The sequence below is a fragment of the Ascaphus truei genome, chromosome 2 (assembly GCF_040206685.1).
Source record: "Ascaphus truei isolate aAscTru1 chromosome 2, aAscTru1.hap1, whole genome shotgun sequence".
Taxonomy (NCBI): Eukaryota; Metazoa; Chordata; class Amphibia; order Anura; family Ascaphidae; genus Ascaphus; species Ascaphus truei.
In genome coordinates, this window is record NC_134484.1 from 421,495,561 (window position 1) to 421,522,766 (window position 27,206).

The following is a 27,206-nucleotide window of genomic DNA, read 5'->3' on the forward strand; positions in this document are numbered from 1 at the left end:
TGCCGTCTCTATTGCAAATAGTAATTATAAGGTAAAACATCAAATCTCCATAATCAGCATTATATACATATCGCAACCCTTTAACAAGAAATGTGCTTAATACTATAATTATTATCTTTATTTTCTCATTCTACAGTCTAAAGGTTTCTTCTTGTATTTGTTTTTTATTATGTTATTTATTTTTGCATATATCCCTATTTTGTCATAATCTAAAGAGACCTGAGAACAGCAAAAACAGGAAGTTGAGAGGCAATCCAAGGCGGAAGTTTTTTTTATAGCCATTAAATACACACACATACATATACAGTACATATACATATATGAAGCAGGGGGTTTCTGGAGCTGAACCCTTTAATTTCAGCTCTGGGGACCCCCCTGCTTTCGGAGATACTTACCTGCGAATTAGGTACTGTAGCTGCTCTCCTCAGCTACCAGAGTTCACAATATGTCCGCTGTTGGGATATTTCCCGGCCTGTGAGCCAATAGGAAGCTGTGATTTCATCAGTTCAACTTCCTATTGGCCCATGTGATGCGGGAGCTTCAAACTTGAAAGCCCTGCTTGCTGAGCCAGAGCAGCCACCGGCACCTATTAAGTATCTCCGGAGGTTAGGGGGTCCCTGGGGTTCAGCTCCTGAGACCCCCCCTGCTTTAATTCTATATTTTAAACAAAAACATTTTTAAAAAATTGACGGCTTGTTCCTTTAAGAATCCTTAAATGTTCAGTGTTTTTCCAGAGATATTGTGAAAGGATATTTTCACAACATATGTATCTGGCACATCTCAGGGCTTTGGAAAATTGTTTACTATAATAGATATGGTACCTGAAATATCTTCACGGTTTCTGATCAATGCCCATTAATATTGGGGTACAATCATTACAATGCATTTTGAAAAATTCTCCTGTTTGCGCAACATTTACTTTCAGGAAGAACTGGAGTCAAAAGCAAAAACTGCGAAAATTCAACTTGCGTTGGGCAAAATGAAGGAGGCCAAAGTTAAAAAGGTGAGCTGCAAGTCATGTGTTCTGTAATCATTGTTTTTGTTCATGGACCTGCACCCAGAAAATACTGTATGTTCCATACAAAAGTGAGAATGTGCAACGAGAGGCAATTCTCCTGCCAATTTACTTGCTGACATATTTAAAACATGTTTCTTCCTTATAAAATTTGTAAAGAGAAATACTTCACCCACACACCAGATGCAAAGAAGACTCAGCACTCCAAAATGAATTTCAAAAGGAAAAAATGTATTAGAAAAACAATGGTTCAGTCCTACTCAGGGACCTTCATCAGGGCTCCTGATTTTGGAGTGCTCAGTCGTTTTCTCCGCAAGAATTATTTCAAGTTGCTGTTAGTTTGTGATAATACGGAAACTTCACAGTAAATGTTCACAAATAAATGTTGGGTTGGGGGTGTAAAAAAGACTCCATAGTTAATATAGGAACTGTTATTATTTTGCCATTTTTGCTGACTTCATAGATACACATTTCTAAAAATACAGTAAATGTTAACGATAGTGTACAATATAGCACATATTTCCTCCTCACCTGATCATGGTAAGCTGTATTATTAATTATTATTAACTTATTTATAACATGTAAACATATTCCCCAGCCCAGTACAATAGTGGGAGAAGAAAATAACTATTACATTTAAAATCCGGACAGTAGGTAAGAAGATCCCTGCCCTAAAGAGCTTACAATCTAAAAAGAAGGGAGAGTGGAAACATAAGGTACAGTGGGAAAAGGAGGTTGATGTATTTCTAAAAACTGCGTGCCATGATGCAAGTATTTGGGATGGTCCTAACTTTGTACAGTAAAATATGATAGACATTGTGGTAGATGCAGCAGCTTTCTTAAACTAGCGAGTTTGCAGATCACGTTGACATGTGTCAAAGGTGTAAAGAGTGATGTTGTGGAGATGGGAATTGCACAGGTGTGGCACAGTCTTTTGTCGTGGAAGTGGGAAGAGGTTATGAGGGTAGAAGAAAAAAAAGAGATCATGTTAGAGTGGCGAGGGCACGTGGGGGAGTATTTGGAGATGAGTTCTGAGATGCATGGAGGGGAAACTTTTAGTGCAGCTACAGTTGCGAGGAAAGGTTTGTAAACACCTGTGATGGGCAAGGGTAACCAGGCTACTGCTGCGGCCAAGCTTATTCTAAAGCTTAACCGCATTATTCTCCGTCTTTTAAATTCTCGCGCCGAAATTGGCCGCGCGCCAGCCGCATCTTGCGGCCGTTTCTTCAATCAGCGCTAAATAATAGAAGCGTCTGCGGCGCCGAGAAAAAAAAAAAGCCCGCGTCTGAACAGGTTTTTAAATTACCCGCGGTGGCGGCCGCATTAGACTAAAGCGGGCCGCCACTGTATATAATAAAGGTTAAGCCCTCTGGTTGCCTTTGGGTCCTGTGGGTCCCTGGCAGCTACCTAACACTATAAGCCAGGGGCCAGTTATCTTTGCATGTAAAGTTAAAGTGACCCCTGCTTTTCCACTTTCCATGTTCCCTGTACCCCAGACTCATGAAACTTTCTGTGTGTAAGGAAGGGATATTGGGGTAAGAATGCAATTCTTTTGTTTGCAGGAGTTCGGGGGCCGGAGCTACCGGTAGTACCTTAATTCTACCCGGCGAGCAGGCATGATTTGCCGGTACGTGGGTGGAATTACACCGGGGCTGCCCCGGTACCCAAGATTCTGGGTTTTCGAGTCCCAATATCTCAGTCCTATATCCTTTACAGCCATGAATCTCTCCAAGATCCCCATGTATTAAAATATGTTTTATGTGCTTTTAAATTTATTATAAGACTCTATGCAGTCAGCCAGGGCATCTGCTTAAGGTGCCAGCAAGTCTGCATAGAGACCGTAGTTCAAAGAGGAGAAGGAATGTTGAGAGGTGTTGGGGTGCTAAGTGAATGGGGCAGGGCGGAGTATTGAGTCCAGAGAACAGAGTCAGGGTTTGTGCAAAAGTAAGTGAAACCCTGGTTTTGTCAGCTAATTAAAGGGTATAATTAGAATCAGGTGTTTAAATAATTAGGTACGTAGATCTTCAGGTATCAGTTTGGGAAGCCCCCTCCCCCAAACCCCCACTATATAAAAATCAGAAACTTTGTGAGTTTGGTCTTCACCATACAGGTGTGTGGAAACACGTCATACCACGGTCAAACGAAAACTGTGAGGACCTCAGAAAAGCAGATATTGATGCTCATCAATCTTGAAAGGGTTCAAAGCAATTTGTTTTGGGGCTCCACAAATCCACTGTCAGACAAATAGTCTACAAATGGAGAAAATTCAAGACCACAGTCACTTTACTCACAAGCGTTCGTCCTATCAAAATGTCTCCAAGAACAAACTGGCAGATCATCCAGGAAGTCACAAAGAACCCCAGAGTAACATCCAGGGATCTGCAGTCCACTCTCTCCTAGGCTAATGTGAGTGTTCATGACTCAAATTTCAGAATATGGCTGAACAAGAATGGGGTTCATTGCTATCCATCTGGAGTTCACCAAAGAGCACATAGATGATCCACAAGACTTCTGGAACAATGTTCTCTGGACAGATGAGTCAAAGCTAGAACTTTTTGGCCTCAATAAGAAAGGTTATGTTTGGCAAAAACCAAACACTGCTTTTGAACAGAAGAACCTCATCCCAACCGTCAAGCATGGTGATGTGAGTGTGATGGTTTGGGGCTGCTTAGCTACCTCAGGACCTGGACGGCTTGCCATCATTGATACAACAATAAATTCTGCATTGTATCAGAAGATTCTAGAGGAGAATGTCAAGCCATCCATCCATGAGCTGAAGCTGAAGTGAAAGTGGGTCATGTAGCAAAACAACGATCCCAAACATACTAGCAGATCTACAAAAGAATGGCTGCAGAAGAAGAATTTCCGCAATTTAGAATAGCCTAGTCAAAGTCCGGACCTAATCCCCTTTGAAATGTTGTGGCAGGACCTGAAGCGAGCTGTCCATGCAAGGAAGCCCTCAATTGTCATTGAGTTGAAGCAGTTCTATAAGGAGGAATAGGATAAGAATTCCTCAAAACCGATGTGAGAGACTGACCAACAGTTACAGGAAACACTTAGTTGAAGTCATTGCTGCTCAAGGGGGTTCTACCAGGTACGGAATCTAAAGGTTCACATACTTTTCACACATGGATATTGAATCATTTGTTGATAAATAAATGTTGGAAAAGTATCATGTTTTTGTGTAATTTGTTTGATCAGGTTATCTTTATCTATTATTAGGACTTAGATTAAGATCTAATTATATTTTGGGTTTGAACTATGTGAAAAGCCTAAGGGGTTCACAAACTTTTTCTCACCACTATATGTACAGTATGTGAGGAATGTAATCTTTGTGTTAGCGGCAGCGGGGGGAAGAATGACACAGGGAAATGCAGAAAGGCTAGGATACAACAGGCTGCAGATGGGCAGAGAGAAGGGGATACAGGGGCAGATAATATACCATCACCTGACTCTGAGCTATCCCTACTATTATTGGTGTTTAGTATATAAATAGTATACTAGCTTGGCATACCACTATAGAAATACTATCATCTGACCTGTCTCTACTCTCTCTACCAGTATACCAGTTAATTAATGTCCAGTTTGGTTAACATTGTTAGGTTAGCTGCGTATTGGGGACTGTATATAGTTTATAAAAATGCAAAACAATAACATTTTATTACATCCAAAAATATGTGACATAGTGAAAAGTAAAAATAACTTAAAATCCCTGTAGCGGAGTAGTAGAAATTCTCTTTAGTATAGAGAATTTGGGCAAATTTGGAAATATTTTAACCATATAGGTTTTAAACCCAATTTCTACTGCAACATCCAAATAGGTATTATATCCAAATTGGTTACCAGAATGGATCTAGGAAAACATTTATTTAGTTAACTGTTTGGGACACTAGGACACTAGGTATAAGACTCCCTATCTCTGGTTATAAGTCCAGAATCTTTAACCATAGATATTCTATATGGTTAAATATGGTTAAAATATTTCCAAATATTTCTAAATTTTTCCCAAATTCTCTATACTAAAGAATTTCTACTACTACTATTGTTTTGCATTTTAAACAGACCCTACTCTTAGGAGAGAACATAAGCTGCCTGAACCATATCAGATATCAGCACACTTATATTATCATAGAGTGCATCTTTAGAGGGTCTTCTCTTGATCCTTTTTGGATCAATTTGTTAATATATTTCTCCTGATTTGCCCTACTTTTTGTTTGCTATGTATAATCACGTTATTGTTATGGACAGCTGTCGGGATCTAAGCAGCAGCCATTTCCCAAACATCTGGGATTATTTAGTGGTTTGCTGCTGGTTCTTCTACTAGACGTTTGTTCATGTTGGCTGGAGAGGAGCAAACTTTCATTGACTGATAAGTCTCTAGGGGGGATCTTGTCTCCTAGTTTTAGAGTGTACAAGTGAACCAATCAATTCAGTTCCAGTTGATTAAGACAGATTGGTTACCTGTGTGTGTTGGGTATATAGCATGTAGTACATTACTAGGTTGGTATGGAGATGCCAACATATGACCAGTTGTTCCAGTTGTGTTAACACCATTAGGCTACCCATGTATGTTGCGGTGCTTCTCAACATATTTTTTTTTAACATTTTTCAGTCAAATTATTTAAGTTTCCTAATTGCTTTTATGATTTATACTTATCATAGACATATTTTCATACTTTATTATGTTATTTTACTGTTTACAGTATACATAATTTTTTCATAAAAAACTATATAAAACCTCAAAACATTTTTAGAACCAAAACCATAACCAAAATATTAATATTTTTTAGAAACAAAACACATTTATGAAATCCAGAAAGTCATAAAGGTCAATTCATCCCATTTATAAGGGAGACTGACTTCTACATTTGACAAAATCATATATTTCTTTCTAACTTCTCCAAGAAAAAGTTCCCTAAACGTAATGTAAGTCAGGAAACAATGAAGAGATCCCCACATATTCTTACCCAATACAGTATTTCATTTCCAACAATATTCATATGTTGGCCAGAGATCGTTTACAAGGCCTACAATAACCTTATTATAAAGAGAGACCATTTACAGGCTTTTCATTTTACGTTTGTCCCTTTACATCTGCAAATCTGTTTGATAATTTCAAAGCTGTAAAGTCACATCTGAAAAAATATATAATTCCTTCCTGAATACATCATCACATAAAAAATCCTGCAGCTATTAGTTTGAGCTGCATTACGCCTATGTGAAAGCATTAAATACCACACAGCGTGGGGGTAGATTATTGCATTTATGATGGAGGTTAGTTGGCTGGTTAACAAGACAATCACAGTTAACCTCCTATTACGTAATGTATGAAGTCATCAAAGTCTCCTTGCGTCAAAACTTGTGCTATACTGTACGGCAGCAAAAACCACAGTACAATTGTTATCAAAGAGAACATTTCTATTTCTTTCAAATGATAACTTTAATACTTAAATCCATTCTCCTACGATTTGTTGAAGAACCTAACGCTCAGGAGGTACTCTCATAGAAGCAACTATGTAATGTACTAGAGTTCTCCATCCAATAATCAAGACCTCTGACATTGCATTGATACTAAGCTTTCATTTCATTAATACTAAGCTTTCTGATGGCAAAACTAGGTAATGTAATGTGCGTTTGTTCTGTACATCAAATGTACAGAACTAAATATGAATGAATTAAATATAACTTTTATTTAAAGCACTGATCCCCCCCTCCCCAAAGCTCTTTTCTTACCTTAATACAGGGATGGCTTATTCCAGTCCTCAAGGTCCTCCAACAGGTCAGGTTTTAAGGATATTCCTGCTTCAGCACAGGTGGCTCAGTCAATGACTGGGATATTCTTAAAACCTGGCCTGTTGGCCGTTGAGGACTGAAGTTGGTCACCCCAGCCTTATTAGAAGTGGGGGATCCCTCTGTGTTCCCATCTATGTAACCCATCGGTTAACTTTAACATTTTGTCCCGTTATGGCAAAGAACTACAAGTATGTCAGCCTGGGCAACCAATAGAAAGCCACAATGCTATTTGGTAGCCATATTGTTCCTGTGAGCAAAGCTTTTTGCCCGAATATTTAAGGGTTAATTTACTGGCAAACAGGGAAGTCCCGGAAAACAGGAGCAGTGCCGTTGAACTCTGCAGAACCCACCAGAACCACAAAGGTAAAAACAAACCGTGACCCTGCCCCTCACCCCCCCACCTCCCTCCAACCTCCCTCTCCTCCCCCACCCCTCCCCGCACTCGAAAAAAGTCTGAGTGCTACTTTAAAGATTGTATATATTTGAACTGTGTGGAGGGTGCACAAAATATAGCTCATGTTGAGGTGTGACTACAAATGTACTATTTGGGGCTTATCTCATTGTGGTGACAGGCTATACTTTTTTGAATATGTAACTACTGTATAAAAACCCTTTATTCAATTTAGAAATACAGAAGTGTTCATTATGAATACGAGTACTTGAATTACAGGCAATTGGGAGAATATTACAAATCATTAAGAATTTAGAAAGTAATCATGATAATGAATTGTAGGATTTTTTTTACAGCATTAGAGAAAAAATAATAGAAAATTATCTCATTATTGTTATCTTTAGCTTTCACAAAATGCTACTTGCCCCCAGAAAACACACACGCACACACACGCACGCACGCACGCACACACACACACACACACACACACACACACACACACACACACACCTCCCAAAAGATGGCTACGTCAGCTTGTAGGGTGCAGCCTGTTTTCAGTCACTTGTTTCCCTAAATCTTTCTTTCATCGCTCAATTACAAATGTTATTGTTGATCTTTTATTTAGAGATGTGATACTACAAACAGACGATTATACTCTTGTTTCATGTTACCTTGGGGTTGAAGGTAAATCAAATCACTGCTAATTGGAAACGCATAAACAGGTGTAACGGGTATTCCACCCCACCCAATCTCATATATAGTGTGGGTGAGTAGAACATGCAGTGTTACCGGTGTGGTGCATATACCTGCAGGCTCACAGGAGGTCTGAGCCTCCGCTAGTGAGAGCCTGGGGTGAATCCTCTGGAACGTTTCTTGGTTCAGCGCCTCCACCTATGTAGGATTCTAGGGAAGTGTAGAATGACCCTACATAGGAACCCAATCAGAAACCTCACACACAGTGATTATATAATAACTAAGGACTTTACTTATGAACATATAACACATTACATACCATCATAACCTTATACAATACTGGAGCACCTTCTGCCCAATGTCTGGTGTTCCCACCCAGTGTCCTGTAACCCCCACCCAATGTCCCGTACTCCTACGGAGATCGTGGGTGACTGCGCAGTCACTAAATTAATAGGCCTGTTGGTGCACATATAATACAGAGGTACCTTCCGAGCACTCCGATGCTCGGGCCTGCAACACTCTTCTCAAAGGGTCAGACGTGCGATGCATCCGTCTGATCCTATCCAGGTACTTCTCCAGGAACCCCAACGAGGGTCCCACCGCTTCACGGGAACACAACCGAATTACGGCAACACCAACCGCATCACGGGAACAGCAACCGCCGCTATCCCTATCTATCCCTAACTAACCCTAAAGTGACAGGAACCCTAACCTAGGGCCTGTCCCTGATGAACCGCAACCTGGGGTGGCTTGGGGAAATCTCCTAGGGCCTGCGGAGTAATAACCTGCCCCACTCCCCTAGCTACCCAAGTCCTATCTGTAACTCCCTAACTACTCCTAACACTAACACGCCTGCAGCCGACACACAGCTCTCACAATCAGCCTGCAGACAGTAACACACGCTGCACACACACTGCACTCATTACATGCAGCGTCACATGCAACACTCATCACAGCAACCTGGAACCCGCAGCAATTAATCCACTGCTCGCACGCTGTGCCTATTTGCCAGTGCGCACAGCACTACCCGCTGTGGCACTGCCAAACCTGCACCTCACACACACTAAGGGTGACCTCCCTATCTAGGGCCGTCCCTTTCCAGTTACCCACTAACCTGGTGGGGAGTTGGGGCCTACCTGGAGGGTGAGGGTACCTATCTGGATGCAGGAGCTGCACTCACTCCCTGCATCCTTCCTTCCCCTTCAGCTCCGCTGCTCCAACTGACTTGACCAAAGCCCGGGAAATGTATCTATTCTCCCGGGCTGAGAATCCTCCAGCCCTATTGGCCGCTATGAGGCACCTGGTGCCTGTCTCCCTATGCCTCCTGGGAGTTGTAGTTCCCAGGAGGCTGCTATAGCGTTGGGGCCGCGTGCGCGCTTCTCCTGCGCATACGCGAACTACTAATGGCCGCCTCAACCTCTCCTGCGCCTTCCCGGCTAGCCCTGCGCATGCGCGACTCAGCCCTGTCTCTGGGGCTCTTCCTGGCCTCGCGCGATCACTGCGCATGCGTGAGACAGTCCTCAATGGCGGCGCCCTGCTCAGCGGCCGCCGGGACCTTAGAGATGCGATCGTGGCCTTAGCAACGGCCCGATCGCGTCCCCGGCAACCGGCCGCAGGCAGGAGAAGCCGCGCTGCTCCCTGCTCCAGCCCCCACCCTTGGAAGCAGCCGTCGGGTTTTTCAATACCCGCGATCGAGCTGCGCCAGGAAAGGGGGGTCTCCAGGGAGAAAAAGGTGACCTGGCTACACTCTCCCCCTGGTGAAACACCCAACGCCCTCGCTTGGGGAACGACATCACATGGCACAATTTTACACAGTGAAAAATGGCATGGCATAACCCATACACTTAACAGGTCGACTTTAACCTCACCAAAACATGTCACATCACACCCCATAATACCCGAGGCCAGCTGAGTATCAGCTGCTTGCTGAGACCATTTGTGGGGTGCCCCTAATTGAACATGTGGGGGTACCTCACTTTTGCGTCCGTGAGCCTCCCCGGGGTGAATCTCTCGGAGAGCACACCCTAAAGCGACAGCTACTGGCTCTTCGCTACTTCCTCCCCCTGGTGGAAGGAGTAGCACAGTGTCTCTGAAGCAGACCTTTACCCGGTCATCCGCGGCAGGGATGCGGTAGACCAGGAGGCCAGGACCTTTCCCGCGGTCCACTACTTGGCGAATGGCACGCTCCTTTTTGGGCTTAAAGGAGGCCAGTCTCCCTGGATCTCCCTTTAAACAGTCCTTGTCCCTATAGTTTTGCGAGGCTTCCACTGAGAAGCGAGCACTGGACAATGTCTCGGTTTCACCTGGCAGGGGGAAAAAAAGTAGACACCTTACCCCTGCGGTGATTCACGGTGGCCAACAGGTCCTCGGGGACGCTGTCAGTTCCCACCCTGGCGGTATCGGGACCTGCCCCCGGCACTTCTGGGGCAGTCCACTTACGCGCTGAAAACTCGGGAGCGTTGGATCCCAGTCCTGGGACCACTTGCGTCAGTGCACACGGGCTCACACTCCGCTCAGGAACCGTAGCTTTGGCCTTCTTCATGGCCACCTCCATCGGAGTCGGTGGGGAACAAGGGGGTTCCTTACCACTCTGCTGGCTGACGATGGGCTTCCCTTCTTCCGGAAGGATCGACGGTAGACACTGGTCCACTTTCATCTCTGGACAGCTACCTGCTAATGAGGACACCTCCACCAGGACGCGATGCAGAGGGGAGCCCTTCACCCGGGCGACCAGACTTAAGGAGCCATCGTGCTCCGCGGTCACCTGGAGGCTCACCCCCGACACCCCTGGGGCAGTCGACTCACCCTGGTCATCTGTAGGTACTGGTCCCACGCCTAGGACCGATGGTACCTCTATAGTAGGTCGGACTGACCATTGTAGGGCCCACGGGCCCACAGCAGGGTCCGCAACATCGGGATACACCTTTTCCAGGGTTCACGGACCCACAGCAGACTCTGTATCTTCTGCATCACCGCTGGGGTGGTTCGCCGGTAGGCGCATCGCCACCGATGGGACTTCAACCTCTTCACTGGAAACTTCTGCATGCTGGGGCACAATAAACTTCAGTAACCGCACACCGCAACATTCACAGTAGGACCACCATGTCAATGTCTCTCTAGAACAGTCACAAGTGGGGCTAAAACACTGTATGCCCATTTCTCCTTCCACCTCGACGGTCCTGAAGTCGAGGGGTCCTTGAGCCACGTTGGCTCCCTGAGCGTGGGCTTCTTGCAGGCAGGAGCATATGAAGAGAAGAGAATCTACTCCTGGCGCGCGCCAGGCCACATACACACTAGGGTGTATCCCTTGACAGTCTATCTCGGTTTCCTGCTCAGAAAGAAAATATTCTATGTCTACGACAATGCCCTCCTCCTCCTCCTGGTGAACAGAAGGGTCTAATGGCTGTTCACTGTGCTCACTCCCCCTGGTGGAATTTAAAGGAGGGGTGTGCTTTATCACTGAGTGGCTCTGGCTCTGCACTGAGTCACTCACATTACGGGGGCGGGGCTCTGGTTTTCCCGCCAGTCCCGGAGGGTTTTCTGCAACCCTTTTCTGAGCAGCCTGGCAGTCAGAAGCACGTGTGTCATTTTGAGTTGGCAGGAGCCGCCATGTTAGGTGGGACTCACTATTAGCCTCCCTTGCTACAGGAGCCTCCATTTTGATCACAGTCCTGCTAACTACATTAGGGCTCTCGTTGCATGCAGGAACGGCCGATTCAGGGTAAATAAAGGGGCACCCCTCGTTCGGACCCTCGGACAGACTCAAGAATTGAGGACCATTTTCCTCGCTTATGGCATGGTCTACATACATCAGTATAGTACTCCACTGCCAGGTGATATCATACCTTTGTCCTCTGACCCATGTACGATCCAGGCCAGGGAGCTTCCGAACCTGCGCCTGAACGTCCAGCAGAGACACGCCAGCAGGGACTGCCCCCACGGCAACCATGTGGTTAGGAGTTGCACTAAGCTTCGAGGCCCAGGTGGAGACCACCTGTCTGGAGAGCGCCCACATGGTGAAAAATGGGAATTGAACAATTTGAAAAAAAATGAAACCGGGCACCCCAGGTCTATCTCAGCAGCGCCTCCAAATGTAACGGGTATTCCACCCCACCCAATCTCATATATAGTGTGGGTGAGTAGAACATGCAGTGTTACCGGTGTGGTGCATATACCTGCAGGCTCACAGGAGGTCTGAGCCTCCGCTAGTGAGAGCCTGGGGTGAATCCTCTGGAACGTTTCTTGGTTCAGCGCCTCCACCTATGTAGGATTCTAGGGAAGTGTAGAATGACCCTACATAGGAACCCAATCAGAAACCTCACACACAGTGATTATATAATAACTAAGGACTTTACTTATGAACATATAACACATTACATACCATCATAACCTTATACAATACTGGAGCACCTTCTGCCCAATGTCTGGTGTTCCCACCCAGTGTCCTGTAACCCCCACCCAATGTCCCGTACTCCTACGGAGATCGTGGGTGACTGCGCAGTCACTAAATTAATAGGCCTGTTGGTGCACATATAATACAGAGGTACCTTCCGAGCACTCCGATGCTCGGGCCTGCAACACTCTTCTCAAAGGGTCAGATGTGCGATGCATCCGTCTGATCCTATCCAGGTACTTCTCCAGGAACCCCAACGAGGGTCCCACCGCTTCACGGGAACACAACCGAATTACGGCAACACCAACCGCATCACGGGAACAGCAACCGCCGCTATCCCTATCTATCCCTAACTAACCCTAAAGTGACAGGAACCCTAACCTAGGGCCTGTCCCTGATGAACCGCAACCTGGGGTGGCTTGGGGAAATCTCCTAGGGCCTGCGGAGTAATAACCTGCCCCACTCCCCTAGCTACCCAAGTCCTATCTGTAACTCCCTAACTACTCCTAACACTAACACGCCTGCAGCCGACACACAGCTCTCACAATCAGCCTGCAGACAGTAACACACGCTGCACACACACTGCACTCATTACATGCAGCGTCACATGCAACACTCATCACAGCAACCTGGAACCCGCAGCAATTAATCCACTGCTCGCACGCTGTGCCTATTTGCCAGTGCGCACAGCACTACCCGCTGTGGCACTGCCAAACCTGCACCTCACACACACTAAGGGTGACCTCCCTATCTAGGGCCGTCCCTTTCCAGTTACCCACTAACCTGGTGGGGAGTTGGGGCCTACCTGGAGGGTGAGGGTACCTATCTGGATGCAGGAGCTGCACTCACTCCCTGCATCCTTCCTTCCCCTTCAGCTCCGCTGCTCCAACTGACTTGACCAAAGCCCGGGAAATGTATCTATTCTCCCGGGCTGAGAATCCTCCAGCCCTATTGGCCGCTATGAGGCACCTGGTGCCTGTCTCCCTATGCCTCCTGGGAGTTGTAGTTCCCAGGAGGCTGCTATAGCGTTGGGGCCGCGTGCGCGCTTCTCCTGCGCATGCGCGAACTACTAATGGCCGCCTCAACCTCTCCTGCGCCTTCCCGGCTAGCCCTGCGCATGCGCGACTCAGCCCTGTCTCTGGGGCTCTTCCTGGCCTCGCGCGATCACTGCGCATGCGTGAGACAGTCCTCAATGGCGGCGCCCTGCTCTGCGGCCGCCGGGACCTTAGAGATGCGATCGCGGCCTTAGCAACGGCCCGATCGCGTCCCCGGCAACCGGCCGCAGGCAGGAGAAGCCGCGCTGCTCCCTGCTCCAGCCCCCACCCTTGGAAGCAGCCGTCGGGTTTTTCAATACCCGCGATCGAGCTGCGCCAGGAAAGGGGGGTCTCCAGGGAGAAAAAGGTGACCTGGCTACACAGGTGTTCCTACTTTCCTACTGATCAATCACATGGACAGGCTGCAGTCATGTCAGCATAAACAGTTGCTTAACCCCTACTTTGAAATGCAATCCAGGGCCGTTCAAGACGGAAGGAGGCAAAATAACGAGTAGATTTTGTTATGAATTTCTTTAGTGTCAAACTACAAACTACTTGCAGAAAATATGTGATACCCACAAATAACTACCGACCTTTCGTCAATAAGTCTTTTGGCATTTCTGTGCAGCTCCAGACATAAATTCCAGTTAATAGTACTATGATTCATTTAAAAATAACCACAGTAGCTCTGTAGGAGGAGTGGCCTACTCCGGTCCTAAAGGGCAACAAACAGGACAGGTTTTAAGGCTACCCCGGCTTCAGCATAGGTGGCTCAATCAGTGGCTTAGTCACAATGACTGAGCCACTGATTGAGACACCTGTGATGAAACTGGGATAGCCTTAAAACATCTCCTGTTTGTTGCCCTTGAGGACTGGAGTTTGCCACCTCTGTTCTATAGAGTAAACACAACTCATACAGGACCACAGGATGTATCAGGTACATTATGGGCACTTGCTTGTTTTATAGGGGTGATCGGGTTGACCACGCCCCCTATACTTCTTTTTCCGGGAACCCGCGCCCCAATTATGGTCAATGGTGTTATGCTCTAAACCACTAATGCAGTTATATATATTATGCTCTTTCACTGTAATGCTTTAAGTTAGAGGTTCAAGGGCATTTATTATTGTAATTGTAGCACCGCTTTCCCGGGTATTCCCACAGTGGTGGTGTAACAGGGGACTTATCCCTGTTCAGTAATGTTCCTTTAATCTAGCAGTGTGGTAGTTAATTACTAAACACCACCTGCGTGATTAGATTGTTTACAAAAAGCCTGCCTTTGAGACAGGAAGTGACTGACTCCTTAGCTCTGACTGAGAGCTGACCTTTGGAGACACCACAATGTCTTGAGCTCTGCCAGCCACACAGCAGAGCTGATTGCAAGACACCCAATAAGACTTCTAAACCTGGATGCTGATATTTTTCTGTGCACGCACGGGTGCGGTTCCAGGAGAGCAGAGAAGCTTACTCTACAGCTGATAAACAGATAAGACTTTCATTATTAAGAGACTGCTTATATCTGCTTATTTTCATGCTATGTGTTTGGGATGGGAGAAATGCTTAACTAATGGAGATGTGAACTAATTGCAAGGATTTCACTAGAAATACTCCCAAGTGAATGGAAGCTTTGTTCCCCCCTGTGTTTGGATAATTTCCTGATGAAAAGGATGAAAAGGAAAAGGCACAATAAAGCCTATTATAATTTCACATTATAACGACTCCAATTGTGTACCTCTGTGAACGTCCGTCTACAGGTGGGAATAGGTGTACCTGGCGCTCGCCTGTCACCTGACAGGGCCCTGCCTAAGAAAAGGGGTAATTCCTTCCAGGAAAATTATAATTATATACTACACAATACACACACACGTGGCAATCAAGTGAATAATATATATAACTTTACCGACAATAAGTAACATAAGAATAGCATATACACACTATAACCTTAATTACATTTGCGAATGCACATAGAAATGTGATCCCACTGTCTCCAGCCCTGGAGTCCCAGTAAAAGTCTCACCCACCCATAGGGCTACCTTGTACGTCCTCCCACTATTGGTGCACTGGTGGGGGCCCTTGAAGATTTGGGAGTAGCGCTGCCCCTTGCACTAATGTGATCTTCCTTTGTATCCTTTTGGAGGTTGTGAGCGGTGGACTGCAAAAGGAGATTGCTAATTGTCCCCCACATTAGGGTCTCGGACAACAACCCCTTCACTCCTCACAATTGGCACTGCAGCATGGTGTCCCTGGGTCCTACTTTGAATCTCCCAAAATGCAGTCACAGTCTGTGAAGCCTGTAAAGGGATTTCCCTATCTCTAGGGCCACCCTAACAATTACCATCTAAAAGTGCCTCAGAGACCAATCTAGGGCCTAGTAGGGTTGGACTATGCCTGAGAGCCTAACATGGCCCTCAGTGCATCCTATACCTTTCCCTTCTAGCCAGGAACTACCTCTTCCTTTGCAACACATGCAGAACCAGTCAAAAGGGCTTTGCCAAGATGGCTGGCGCACTTCAGAGAAAAGACTCATAGCTCCAGTGAGCACCAACCAGAGTTAAGAAAGTAAATCCCTTCTACATTATTATTATTCTTTATTTGCAAAGCGCCAACAATGGAGGTACAGAGTGACATCAATTACATAAACAGAATGACATACAAGTAAGGACAGACAAGCGCAGATACATAAGATAAAGAGGGCCCTGTTCCTGAGTGCTCAGAATCAATTAAAGAAACAATGCCTAGTGCCTTTTATGTGTAAACACAGCAGTTCAGCAAATATTTTCTTAAACATACAAAGCACACCCAACAAACTATGATAGGCTAACAACTATTGGGTGCACACATGAGCTCATTACATATTTTTTTTACTGTTTGACATTATTGATGCAGCTTGAAAAGTAAATATTTCCACTATCTCTGCATATTCACTGTGATCTGAAGCTTAATGATCATACTGTAGGGCAATGGTTTCCAACCTTTTTTTGATTAAAGAATCCTATGTGAAATTCTGAGGAACCCAAATCCTCTCTAACAGCGCGCCTGAGATCAGATATATTGTAAGGAACCCCAACCCTCTCGAATAGCCTGTCCGAGATCAGATGCATTGTAAATATAACAGGGTATGTCTCTTTCTACCTGTCTTTCCCCCTCTTATGTAAATCCTGCTAGCTGCAGGCAGTAATAGGTTAAAGCTGTGTGCATTTGACCCCCCTCATGCTCCTCCTATAAGTGCTAGAAGTAAGGTGGTGACTCGTGGCCTGTGTAAGCCTATCGGGTATAGGTATAGACCATGAGCCCTTCCCTTCTTGTTCCTCCTAGGAGGGAGTGGCAAATTTAGTTTAGTCCTGTTCCTGCTCTGGAGGAGAGAGGAAGCAGAGAGCAATGCGTCTCTCCCATGGTGGGATGAGCATGCTCACCTCCAGTCTTTGGACTGGGGGAACATCAGATTCAGCCACAGAGGACCTGTAAGACCAGTGGCCGTCACCATCCAGAGGTCTGGGACCTCTGAGACTCTGCATCGCTGTAAGGAGATCTGCAGTGGATGCCCCTTGCTCCTTACCACCGGCAACCGCTCACATGGTCCCTGGGCCTGAGTTGTTCTTTCCTGGAGTCTGTCCCGCTCCGCAACTTCTCTGCTGATATCGCTACAGGAAGGGTCCCTAACTTATGGGCAGCCCTACAGCACTCCGACTACTGTGGCTGGGGTCTAACTGGGCCCTCCTGGGAAACACTAACGCTAATCCCAGGCAGCCTCATTGGCGCCCGGAACATTCTTGCACTTCGCATGCTCTGCCAGCACTGACTGCGCACGTCACAGTCCCAGTGTATATCCTGTTTGTCTCTGCTCCTCCAAACATGGCCGCCACTGCCTCCTAGGAGTCAGCCTGAGGAGCTGTATAAACACTCCTAGAGGTGTGGAGGAATACCCGGTGATAGATAGATAGATAGATAGATAGATAGATAGATAGATAGATAGATAGATAGATAGATAGATAGATAGATAGATAGATAGATAGATAGATAGATAGATAGATAGATAGATAGATAGATAGATGTGTAAGCACTGCTCAGTGTTATTTAAAGAAATAAATAGTAAACTCTCCCATCACACTAGCTGAAGAAAAGGAATTATAACCAAAACTAAATGTTTAGTTGAAGAGACAAAAAATGAAATGTAATGCCAAAAGGAAGTAAACCTGCGGCAGCAAACATGGTTTATATACAGCAGATCTAAAACAAATGCAAACATGGTATTGTGCTTGAATAATTGGCCTTGCTTTTTCACAGCAGAAGTAAACGTAGAGAAGTAAAAATGCAGTAAAGCTTAAAAAAAACAGGAGGTAAAATGTCCTTCATGTTCATGCATTTCACATCTTCTTTTACGAGGGTGCTCACTCACTCACTGAGAAGCAAGTTGACTGTACTACTTGGGAAAGGAGCCAGGGAGAACAGGTGGTAATTCAATATTAAAATAGAAGAGCTTCAAATCCATACATCCATAGATCCTTGATTGAAGAGCAGAACACTGAGGCTATGATATGTCATTACACACCTTCCATAGTTTGAAGACATTTTTTTTCTGTTAAAGTAAATGAGCTGTAAGGTGTCTTCAGGCTCTGGAAGGGTCTTAAGGAATAACACCACTAGTCAATATGACCCTTAATGATGTTAGCAGGTACGCAACTAACCAGCTGACATGTTGGCGGCTGCTTCTCAGAAATGGCTCCACGCAAATATCTGTAAATGACCCCACATTTCATAATTTATAGACTAGTCAAAGAACATACAAATGGGCATTGTCCATAACGTAATATATTCAAGTAAATTATCCTGTAATTATTTTTTTTTTACATTTCCTGTCTGTTTTAGAAAATAAAAATAAAAGCAATGTGTGCATCATTTTTTAACTACCAAGTCCTTCATTTGTTTTGTTTTCTCTGTGCAGCTGATTTTTAAGGTTCACATGAATGACAGCAGCACGAAAACCTTGATGGTGGATGAACGACAGACCGTGAGAGACGTCTTGGATAATCTTTTTGAGAAAACACACTGTGACTGCACCATTGATTGGTGCTTATATGAAGTACATCCAGAACTTCAAATTGGTAAGTGGCACTTCTGACAAACTGAACCCAGTATAATTTACCAGACCCCCACGTGCCACTTTCAAATATTTCCAACGGTTATAAGTTTTTATGTGTAGTCTGTCAGCCTGTCAGGGGAAACAGACATTTGGACTATGGTCATCAAGAGACAGGGAATATACAGCCCTTCTTCAAGCCATTTTACACAAGGTACAGTAGGTGAATTATTTCTGTGTAACTCGCTGTGTCCTGTGCATGTTGTGCTACTTTTTAGCAGACTGAAAGATACAGAAGAAACATTTGGGCCTATGCTATAAGCGTTCATTAAAAAATCGCGGGGCCGTTTAATTCGCCAGTTTTTTTAGCGTTGCAATCACGGTATTCAAAAATCCTCGATTACCTGTGATAGCAAAATTCCCAAAATGGGCGAGTAGCTGGCGACGTGATGATCGCCTCTCTGAAAGGCCAAATCCGACGATTTGTTTTAGCTACAGAGAGACCTGCACAGAGAGAGCCGCCTCTCCCTGCGCAATTCTCGCCAGCGATTGATGTGTTTTAATATTAATTTTAATACTAGTGTATATGAGCAGGGGGTTTTCAGAGCAGGAGACCCCCTGCTCATCTACACTAGTATTAAAATGTATATTAAAACAGCTGCTACACAATAAACATTAAAAACACAACAACACTAATACCTACCTCCTCTACCCCCACACGATTGATACCGAGGTCCTCAGGTGGTCCCCACGGGTGTCTGGGGTCCCACTGGTAGTCCCTACGGCTCCCCGCTGGCCTGCGGTACCAATTCTGTGGCAAAAAAAATGTGGAATACAATGAAATAAATATACCCCCATCCCAACCCTCAACGCATACAGTACAGTAATGGGCAAAATAACTATTATCCAGATATGGATAATAGCTCATTTGCCCATTATAAAATAAAACATTAGCCAGCCAGCATAAATAAAGTAAATACAACTTTCTACTTACCCCTGCCATCATGAAGAGTGTCCTCATCAACTCCAGGTCCATGTCCTCCGTTGCCAGAAAGAATACAAAAAAAATCCAATCCAATGGCCCCTAACCCCTTGATCACCTTAGCGGTTAATAATCACTATAGTAAATAAAGAGTTAACCCACCCTCCCCACTACCCACCGAGGAGGCCTAACCACCCACTCTGGGACCGCTATACCCACCCTCTGGCCATTGATTGGCATAGTGGTACATCATACCCATATAATATGGGCATGATATGCCACTATAGCAGTCAAAGGCCACCCTAATAAAAAAGCATGAAGGCCAAAAATACACAATAATAAAAGATATACACAAGCACCTAAACACCCCAATTCAAGAAATAAAAGCACTAGCCAACCAATTAAATAAATAAAAGCACTAGCCAACCTATTAAATAAATAAATAAAAGTACTAGCCAACCAATCAATTAATTTTAAACACTAGCCAACAAAACAATTAATGAATTTAAACCAGTAGCCAACAAAACAAATAATTAATTTAAAACGCTAACCAATCCTAAAAGGTACTAAAAACAAGCCATCCAAATTCAAAACAATTTAATCCAAACAATAAACAGAAATTGAAAAAATAACAATCCATAGAAAACAAGCATTTGCCAAAAAATGCATTGGCTGTCACTGTATTTATCTGTAAAGGGGCACAGATTAATACATTATCAGACCACCTGAGGACCCCTGGACACCCGCAGCCTCTGGTATCAATCATGTGGGGGTAGAGGAGGTGGGTATTAGTGTTGTTGTGTTTTTAATGTTTATAGCGGTTAGCCGCTAAGGTAATTAAGTTGCCTGTAAATGCATTTTTATTGCATGGATTCATGCCGGGGGTCTCCGTTGCTGGTATTCATGGGTATCAGCTCTGGAGACTCCTGGCATCAATCCGAAGCAGAAAAAAGCATTTTTTTAATTTAAGTCCGGTCTCGGCGCCTCTCCGCAGCTTCTCACCAGCCTCACGCCAACTTTTCCTGGCGTGATGCTTTTGGGAGAAACTCTCCATTCCAGAGCCGCGATTCGCCTCGATTAAGCTAATCATGGCTACTAGAATTGCATGAGTTTCACAACCTGCCGATAAGTGGCTCATCTCCGGTCACCCTGCGTTTTTTTTATGACGGCTGAAATTTTGGTCAATTTATGCCTTTATCGCCCACTTATCGAGGCTTACTGAAAGCAGTAGGCATTTTGGCCGATAAGTGCTCGATAAGTGGCTTATTGAGGCTTATAGCATAGGCCCCTTGATGTTTTAAAGTCTCATACAATTATTTTTAGCCGTTCTATTCGTCCAATAAAAGTTACCACATCCTGCTATATATTTATAACCCTCCAGGAGAACCAGCTGCACTTGTCAATAGGGATGTTGGCACTGACACAAAATTCAGGCAAATAGAGGTACAACAGTAGTGCTGTTTTATTATAAATGACAGTAAACAACAAGGAATAAAACTTTGGATTCATACAAAAACAGTTCCTGTTTTCTCTAAAGCAAGGGTGTCACACACAACTTATATGACCGGTCTGATCAGATTTCATGGTACTTCATACGAGCCATATGTATTATCAATTATCAAAATATGCCAAAGTCTCCCCCACATGCACCATTCTTCACCCTGTTTCTACCCTACACACAGTACTCTTCTAACCTGCTTCTCCTTAACATGCCTCTCTCCTCACCTGCTTCCCTCTGCATGTCCCCCCCTCTGCCTCATTCACTCTCTTACCTCGTCCCCAACTTTCACTCTCTGCCTCCTCACTCTTACTCAACCCCCTCACTCTCTTACTCTACTTCCCTCACTCTCTTACTCTACTCCCCTCACTTTCTTATTCAACCTCTCACTCTCTTACTCTACCCCCTCACTCTCTTTACCTCCTCACAATCTTACTCAACCCCTCACTCTCTTACTCAACCCCCTCAATCTCTTACTCAAGCTGCTCACTCTCTTACTCTACCCCCCTTACTCTCTTATTCTACCCCCTCACTATCTTACTCTACTCCCTCACTCTCTGACTCTACCCTCTCACTCTCTTTACCTCCTCACACTCTTACTCTACCCCTCACTCTCCTAATCTACTCCCTCACTCTCTTACTCTACCACTTCACTCTCTTACTCTACCCCCTCACTCTCTTACTCTACCCCCTCACTCTCTTACTCTAAACCTCACTCTCTTACTCTAAACTTCACTCCCTTACTCTGCACCCCTCACTCTCTTACTCTACCCCCTCACTCACATTACCTCCTCACTCTCTTACTCTACCCCCTCACTCTCTTACTCTACACCCCTCAGTCTCTTATTCTACCCCCTCACTCTCTTACTCTACCCCCTCACTCTCTTACTCTACCCTCTCACTCTCTTACTCTACCCCCTCACTCTCTTACTCTACCCCCTCACTCTCTTACTCTACCCTTTCACTCTCTTACTCTACCCTCTCACTCTCTTACTCTACCCCCTCACTCTCTTACTCTACACCCCTCAGTCTCTTATTCTACCCCCTCACTCTCTTACTCTACCCCCTCACTCTCTTACTCTACCCTCTCACTCTCTTACTCTACCCCCTCACTCTCTTACTCTACCCCCTCACTCTCTTACTCTACCCTTTCACTCTCTTACTCTACCCTCTCACTCTCTTACTCTACCCCTCACTCTCTTACTCTACCCCCTCACTCTCTTACTCTACCCTCTCATTCTCTTACTCTACCCCCTCACTCTCTTACTCTACCCCCTCACTCTCTTACTCTACCCTCTCACTCTCTTACTCTACCCCCTCACTCTCTTACTCTACCCCCTCACTCTCTTACTCTAAACCTCACTCTCTTACTCTGCACCCCTCACTCTCTTACTCTGCACCCCTCACTCTCTTACTCTACCCCCTCACTCACGTTACCTCCTCACTCTCTTACTCTACCTCCTCACTCTCTTACTCTACCTCCTCACTCTCTTACTCTACCCCCTCACTCTCTTACTCTACCCCCTCACTCTCTTACTTTACCCCCTCACTCTGTTACTCTACCCCCTCACTCTCTTACACTAAACCTCACTCTCTTACTCTACCCCCTCACTTTCTTACTCTACCCCTCCTCACACTTACTATACTAACCCTTCACTTTCTTTCTCTCTCCTCACCCTTTGACACTCGCCGCCTCCCCTCTTTCTCTGTCATTTTTTTTTTAACTGCCGTTATTTAATTTCACAGGAAGCCTGAGTACATTTGTCCCGCCAACCGTGCCAACCGCATCGCCCTTCCCTTACGTCACCCATCACCTCATGGCAAGGACAGATGGGGCCCACCACCCCTCCCTCACGCCGCTCTTCCCCTTAACCTCCCCTCTCCTCACCTCCAGCAAGGACAGATGGTACGGGCCACAATGCCACTTTTGCTGCCCCCTAGAAGCTGCCGCCCCCTAGAAGCTGCCGCCCCATGCGGTCATATTCTGCTTGTCAGACAAAACCGTTCGGCGAACCATATGTATGACACCACTGATATAAAGCTTGTATAATCCTCTATTCTCTTCATAAAAGGTTGGCTTAAGTGTAGCCAATAAAGTGAAAAAAATGGCTCACTGATATTATTTAGCGCAAATGGGAAATGTTTCTTTATCGTGAGAAATGTAAATGCATACGGTATGTATACTAAATATTTGTATTTCATTTCTGTATTTTATCAGAGAGGTTCCCTGAAGACCATGAAAATGTTGTTGAAATCTTATCAGACTGGATGAGAGACAGTGAAAACAAAATGCACTTTTTGCAAAAAAATGAAAAGTACGCCGTTTTTAAAAACCCTCAGGTACGTTTGCAAAGCACACATTTTAAAGGAAACTTGGACAACTTGGAAACTTCCTATTTGAAAAATCTAAAAATAATTAATACTCTGGACTGTAGATATTGCGTCTTAGGAGGAGATTGTAAAACCTCTGATATGGGTTAGGCTGCGCTTATAGTGAGCACTGCATTGCTTGCTCGCGACTGTGTGATGTCACACAACGCCGTCACTATAGCGAAAGTTGCACTTGAGTAGTGCGATTTCGCTGGCGGCAAGGGGCGGTGACATCAGCAAGGGGGAAGGCACAAAAGGCAAGATGGAGATGTGATTGGCTTACCGCCAGTCACGTGATGCGGCTGTCGCTGTGTATCACAAAATCGTTTGTTTTCTGTGCTTTTGGTCTCCACTATGGGCACCCACGACGCACTTGTTTTGGTGCTGCGCACCGTCACCATAACTATAAGCGCAGCCTTAGTGCATTGTGTCTACACATTAGCTGCCATTCAAGTGAATGACAATTAACAAGGGATGGAGGTGCAGTGACCCATATTGGAAGTTAGTGAATCCTCGCGTTAGTTGTTTCAGTACAGTACTATAAAAAATAATAACACATAATGATGCATTGTATGTTTATGTTGCCCAATCTATGATAAAAAAAAAATATATATATAATTGTGTCTGAGAAAGCTGGCCCTCTTTCAAACAATACATTTTCCTTTTTTTTTTTCCCAAAGGATTTGCGGGTTGCAACATGTCTGGAATTTGTATAAACCATTTTTATTGTAAGCAGAGTTCTCTTTATGTTCACATTTGGTGCACATTATTGGTTTTCACTGGCATCAGTGAAGATCGGATAATGTACGGTATGTGATGTTCCTGATACAAATATATCCCACAGAAAATGTATGGCATAAAATCGCTGATAGTGTCTTCATGGTGGTCTTCATACATAAATGGTACCAGACAAAGCTCAAGTTGCGTAAATAAATTTTTGAAAACCCTAAAATGTAATATAAGAAGTTATTGTTGCTCTTAAATTGACATTATTTTAATTCATCTCTTAGTCCCACAAGTCCTACAATGCATCACATAGTGGAGATGAAATAAAATGAAAGCATCCAACCTTCTCCCCTGTTAGTACAGTTTATTTTCTTATTATCTTAAGATATATTTAGACGTTTATGATCCACAACTCTCCAGCATTTAGAAACTATCTACAGGTAGTGGGTTGTAAAACATGGTTAATAGAAGGTATTATGAATCACCGGGATCAAACATTATTAACATGACAAACTACCTTATTCACTGAATTGCGAGGAAAGAAATTATCTGATCTGGGCGCACCTCCACGTAAGGGGTCTGATTACTAGCTTATATATGCTATTACGCAAGCGAAATGCACGTCAGGCCAGGTGTTGCAGCAATTACATCAGAGGAAGAGTGATCTTCAGGTACCCAGGTTACCATTGTGAACACTAGAGGAACTATATAGACAAAAGTAATAGACAGCACTCACACAAAATAGATAAATATACACAAAGCGGGGTGCCACGGACTAGAGAGGGCCCAATCCCTCTCAAACACAATAAAGTACTGAAGAAAATCCAGCACACCCTAGTAATAGATACAAAGTCACAGGTATATAACCAAATTGAAAATGTAATCAGTGCACAAATAAATCAAACAACTGACAACGCCACACTAGTAGAACAGATAACACATAGGTAGGGCCATACGTGGGATGTATAGGTGGATAAGGGATAAAGGAAAAATAGGATGGGGCAACGAAGGGAAGGTGAGGTGAAAGGGGGAAAGGGGACAAAGAAAACAAAACAGTGGGTCACAACGGGGGAGTATAGGAGGGCAATGTTTCAGGACTTGTCCCTTCGTCAGGCCCGTTCCCCTTAGTCCCAGGGGGACAAGAGGGTACTTCCCTAGCCCCAGAACCCACAGCAACAAAACTGACCCTAAATAAAAACAATAGAAGACCCTCCACAAATTCTGAGTAATGTTATGATTAAATACACATACAATATCCCTAGACTAATTGACAAAATAAATCCACAATTTAACTAGACTAGGGTCAGGGTACATGGGCATGTATCTGGACACCCTCCTTACACTAGGGACCCCACTGTATACCACGGACCCCCTGTATGGTTGCAGGTGTACATTAATCCTTTCATGCCCGTTTAACTTGTCTGGATGATGCTGAGTCATAAGAACGTTTTCAGAGTCAGAGTTTGCCCGGAGCAATGTGCTTGGCTGTATCCAAGAATATCACTCCATAAACGGATCCAACTTTTGGGGTATCCCAGAACTCCGGAACCCCAATACATAGACACATTCTATAAAGACTTTCTCCGGCAAACCCACCCTGAAAATTACAGCCTAGAAATCTCCTGGTCCCAGCACCCCGAGTATGGCAAAACACACAAAAATCTTTACTGTTGCACAATTTGCACACAGTCACAGTAATGCATTTCTGACATCTGGGTCCAAGAGCTGGCACTCTAGAACCTCAACATACAGATCAGAGGTAACCAAGTGGGCTTAACCTTTATTAGTGAGCCTTGTTAACCACTTCACCGTCACAGTAGGTGTACCTGGTTTTTCACCCGCACCATCAGATAGCTACCAGGTACTGTAGCTGGAAGTTGGTGATTTCCAAGTCATCTTGAGCTGGTGAGGAAGCCATGAGGTAGTTTTCAGCAGACACTGTACAGTAGCTCCTCACTACAGCTCAGCTCCAAACAGAGTGAATCTTTGGGAGCAGCATGGCTGACTCATCCCAGCTTAGAACAGTCTCTGGTTGGCTGACACTTGAGATGCCCTTCTCCTGGGTGGAATTAGGAGTAGGGTGACGCCGAAAGGATGACAACACAGCTCCGGCTGAGCCAATCATTTTGAAGGTGGTGGTCAATCTTGGTGTCTAAAGGATGCAACTGATTTTGCAAACTTTTGCAAAATAGAACTGGCAGCCCATACGGTCTGCTTCCTCTTGGCGGGAGCGCCCTTTTATAGCACAGAACAGGCCACCACGTGGTGGCAGCCATCTTAGAACTCCTTTAGGACCCTCTTGAAAGGTTCAGAGTCTGCCAGGTGCCCAATCCCCACATACACTGCAACGGATTGTCCCTTACAGCAGATTTACAATTGGGGTTCACTCTCCCAGGATAATTTTCCTCCTGGGAGCCCCCAATATAGATTTATTGTGCCACACAACATTTTGACCTTATGGTACCCGGGGTCATGTCTCATACAATCACCTAGCCCCCATCCTTTCACAAGAATGAACTGGAAGGTTCCTATTCCCCCTAGTGTAGCCTCAGGGAGAAAGTCCTTCTTACTTTGGTGTGAGTACCCAAAAATCCCTGTAAAAATACCATCAGGGGCCCTGGCCCCTTCCTGTATAATACCCTGCAAAATCTTGAATCTGCCCACGCAGAAATCTTCCGCTGTAGTGCTGCTTCAAAAGCCCCTTTTACTTGCTGCTTTTCTGCAGTCCTGAAAGCCTGTCCTGCCCTCAGCAGCGCCTCCAAATGTAGCACTGTTTCCCCCACCCTCTGGAAGATTTACTACTGTTGCTACTGTGTGGTGCTGAGGCATACCTGAGAGGTCCAGGAGATCTGAGCTGTCTGCCTTTTAATGGAGACTAGGACAGGCTTTTGATGTCATCTTAGTCATCTTAGTTCGGTGTCAGCGCCTCCAGCTTCAGTGGGTATCCTGGAAGTACCAGGAGCAGTTCCATCTGAAGCACTCTCACACACATTCTCACTGACTCAGTCCAGACAGGTGTATAATAGAAAAGGGATCTTTATTCTTAGCAGTCATTGCATGATGATCTTACAGTGGTGCAAGGTCTCAGAGGCTCCAGGCCTCTGGATGATGCTCGACCCCAGCTAGTACAGAGTCTCCTCTCTTTGATTAGATGTTCCCCCTGCCCCAGAGACTGGAGGTGGGCATGCTCATCCCGTGATGGGAGAGACTCATAGCCCCACTGCTCTCTTCCTCCT

General features: G+C 45.0%; 1 protein-coding gene across 1 annotated transcript in view; it reads left to right on the forward strand.

The window, feature by feature from the left end:
• Positions 1-27,206, forward strand: part of APBB1IP (amyloid beta precursor protein binding family B member 1 interacting protein) — a 164,806-nt gene that overhangs the window by 77,875 nt on the left and 59,725 nt on the right. Inside the window, exons 5-7 of the mRNA XM_075587619.1 lie at positions 926-1,003; positions 18,260-18,419; positions 23,093-23,214. Coding sequence (XP_075443734.1) covers positions 926-1,003; positions 18,260-18,419; positions 23,093-23,214 — 360 coding nt within the window. The remainder of the gene's footprint in view (positions 1-925; positions 1,004-18,259; positions 18,420-23,092; positions 23,215-27,206) is intronic.